The 2435-nt window shown below is 49.2% G+C and overlaps 1 protein-coding gene across 3 annotated transcripts in view; it reads left to right on the forward strand.

Moving 5' to 3' along the window:
* Positions 1-2435, forward strand: part of TTLL9 (tubulin tyrosine ligase like 9) — a 53216-nt gene that overhangs the window by 32672 nt on the left and 18109 nt on the right. For all 3 annotated transcript variants that reach the window (XM_019645725.1, XM_019645726.1, XM_019645727.1), the window contains exons 7-8: positions 714-804; positions 2367-2407. In XM_019645725.1, coding sequence (XP_019501270.1) covers positions 714-804; positions 2367-2407 — 132 coding nt within the window. The remainder of the gene's footprint in view (positions 1-713; positions 805-2366; positions 2408-2435) is intronic.

Genomic DNA, 2435 nt, shown 5'->3' on the forward strand with positions numbered 1-2435 from the left:
GAGGAATTATGAAGCTCACTGAAAGATGGCAAAAGTTTATTGAATAAAACGGGCAATATATCATTGATTGATCTTTATTCTTTATAGAAATAAATGACCTTTGAAACACATAGACAAAATATGTCATGACTTTTCCAAAATCCAATAATTTTCATCTTCCCAAACTGAAATCCAGTACCCATTAAACACTAACTCCCCATTTCCTCCCTCCCTCCAGCCCCTGGCAGCCACCATTCTACTTTCTGTCTCTATGAATTTGATTATTCTAGGTACCTCGTATAAGTGGAATCATACCATATTTGTCCATTTGTGCCTGGCTTATTTCACTTCATATTATGTCTTCAAGGTTCATCCATGTTGTAGCGTGTAATGTCACTTACTTTTAATCAATATAAATGCACATAGCCACATGTGGCCAGTGGCTGCCCTATTGGGCAGCGCAGGTCTGAAGATTAAATGCCCAGGCTGTGGACCCAGCCTATGCGGGTCCACGTCCCGGCTGTAACACTGACCAGCTGTGTGACCTTGGGCTAGTCACTCACCCTCTCTGTGCTTCAGTTTCTCATCTGTGAAATGGGGATAACATTAGTACTTCCCTGATAGGGTTAATTTAAGGGTCAAATTACATGCCCCAAGTAGAGTGCTTAACATAATGCCTAGTACACAGGAAGTGCTCAATAAATGTTAATAATAATAATTACTGTTACAACTAGGACACAAGAAACTCGGATGACCAGAAAGAAGAAATTCCCGTGGAGAACTATGTAGCTCAGCGTTACATCGAAAATCCCTACCTGATAGGAGGTGAGATACTTGTCTATGTTCCCTGCCTTTCCACTAAATGGTCAGTTAGTCAGTCAACAAGCCTACTATGGGCTTGGCCTGACACCAGGCATGACAGGATGCGAAGATGGAGATCTGCCTGGCACTCTCCCATCTTCTAGCTGTTGCCTATGCAGTTCCTCTGTCTGGCATGCCCTTCCCACTCCCTTCTTGGTTCACTAAAATTCCCCTCATCCTTCAAGAACCACTCGTTCATGCATTTATCCCACAAATACTTATAAAGAGCCTACTCAGTGCCAGCCACTGTCCTAAGTGCTGGCTGCCCACTCTGCTCTCATGAAGCTTATACCCCAGCTGAGCAGATAGCAATAAAACAGAAAGAAAGAAATAAAATAGTTCCACACAGCGGTGAGGGTTAGCAAGTACGTCAAGCAGGGAGATGGGACAGAAAATGAGGAAGGGCCTCTGTGAGGAGGTGACAGGTGAGCTGAAATGTGGATGACAACTGGGAGTCACCTGTGGGTAGATCTGGAGGAAAGGGATGCTGCAAGGGCTTAGGGCCCGAGCCTCCCCACTGAAGCCTTCACAGATTTCCCCTGGGCATCTCTATATCGGCCTTTCCCACATGGGTTCTGAAACACAGACATGTCAGGCCCTGTGTGAGAAGGGGTGTGATTCTGGAGGGTCTCATCTGAGAGGAGCCAGGTGCTGTAAGGGGCATCATTAAATAGTGTTAATGCCACTTGCCTCCTCTTACCTCCTTGGGTAATGTCCTTCCCCAGGGGCAGTCCTTGGGTGTCTTCTCCTCCCTCCTGTCCCTCCCCCAGTGACCCCATCCTCTCTCTGTGGCTTTAAATGCCACCCAGATGCCAGTGACCGCTGCTTTCTGTCTCCAGCCAAGACCTTGCTCCTACACCCCAAATCCTGATGTCCCACAGCTTGTGACATCCCCTCCTGGGCATCTCCCAGCAACTCAAACCCAACATGCCTAAAACATAGCCCTTGTCCTCCTCCCACTGTTCTCCAGCCTCTCCACCTGGGAACACAGACCCTCCACCCACTGGTTGCTAGGCCAGACGTCAGAGACTGTCCTGGGTGCGTCTCTCTCTTCCCCTCCCACATCTTATTCTTCGTCAAGTACTTGACTCTGTCTGGCCTGGCCACCTCCAGCCCAGTCCTGGCCACTGTCCTCTCCCTTCTGGACAGCTGTGCTGGCCTCCTCACTTGTGCCTGCTGCTACTCTGGCCCCCTATGCTCCACAGTGGCCAGAGGCATCGCACACCCTGTAGCAGCTTCCATGGTTGATGGAACAACCTCTAAAACTGCACATGACCCAGACCCTGCTGACTTCGCTAACCTTGTCTCCTTCCACTCTGCCCTTGGACCAAGCCCTTTGCCCCTCTGGGCCTCTGGTCACGCAGTTCCTCCTGCCCCAGGACCCTGTCTCTCTGGCACCTTGTACCGCACATGGTTTTATTGAGATTCATGTCTGTCTACACATTGCTGTATCCCCCGAACCTAGCACAGTGCCTGGCCCTCAGTCAATATTTGTTACACAAATTAATTCTTTCCTTGCCTGACAGGCCGCAAGTTTGACCTGCGCGTCTATGTGCTGGTGATGTCCGTGAGTAACTAAGATAGGCGCCCTTCTC

This window comes from Hipposideros armiger, unplaced genomic scaffold (genome assembly GCF_001890085.2).
Source record: "Hipposideros armiger isolate ML-2016 unplaced genomic scaffold, ASM189008v1 scaffold_94, whole genome shotgun sequence".
In the NCBI taxonomy this organism is placed as follows: Eukaryota; Metazoa; Chordata; class Mammalia; order Chiroptera; family Hipposideridae; genus Hipposideros; species Hipposideros armiger.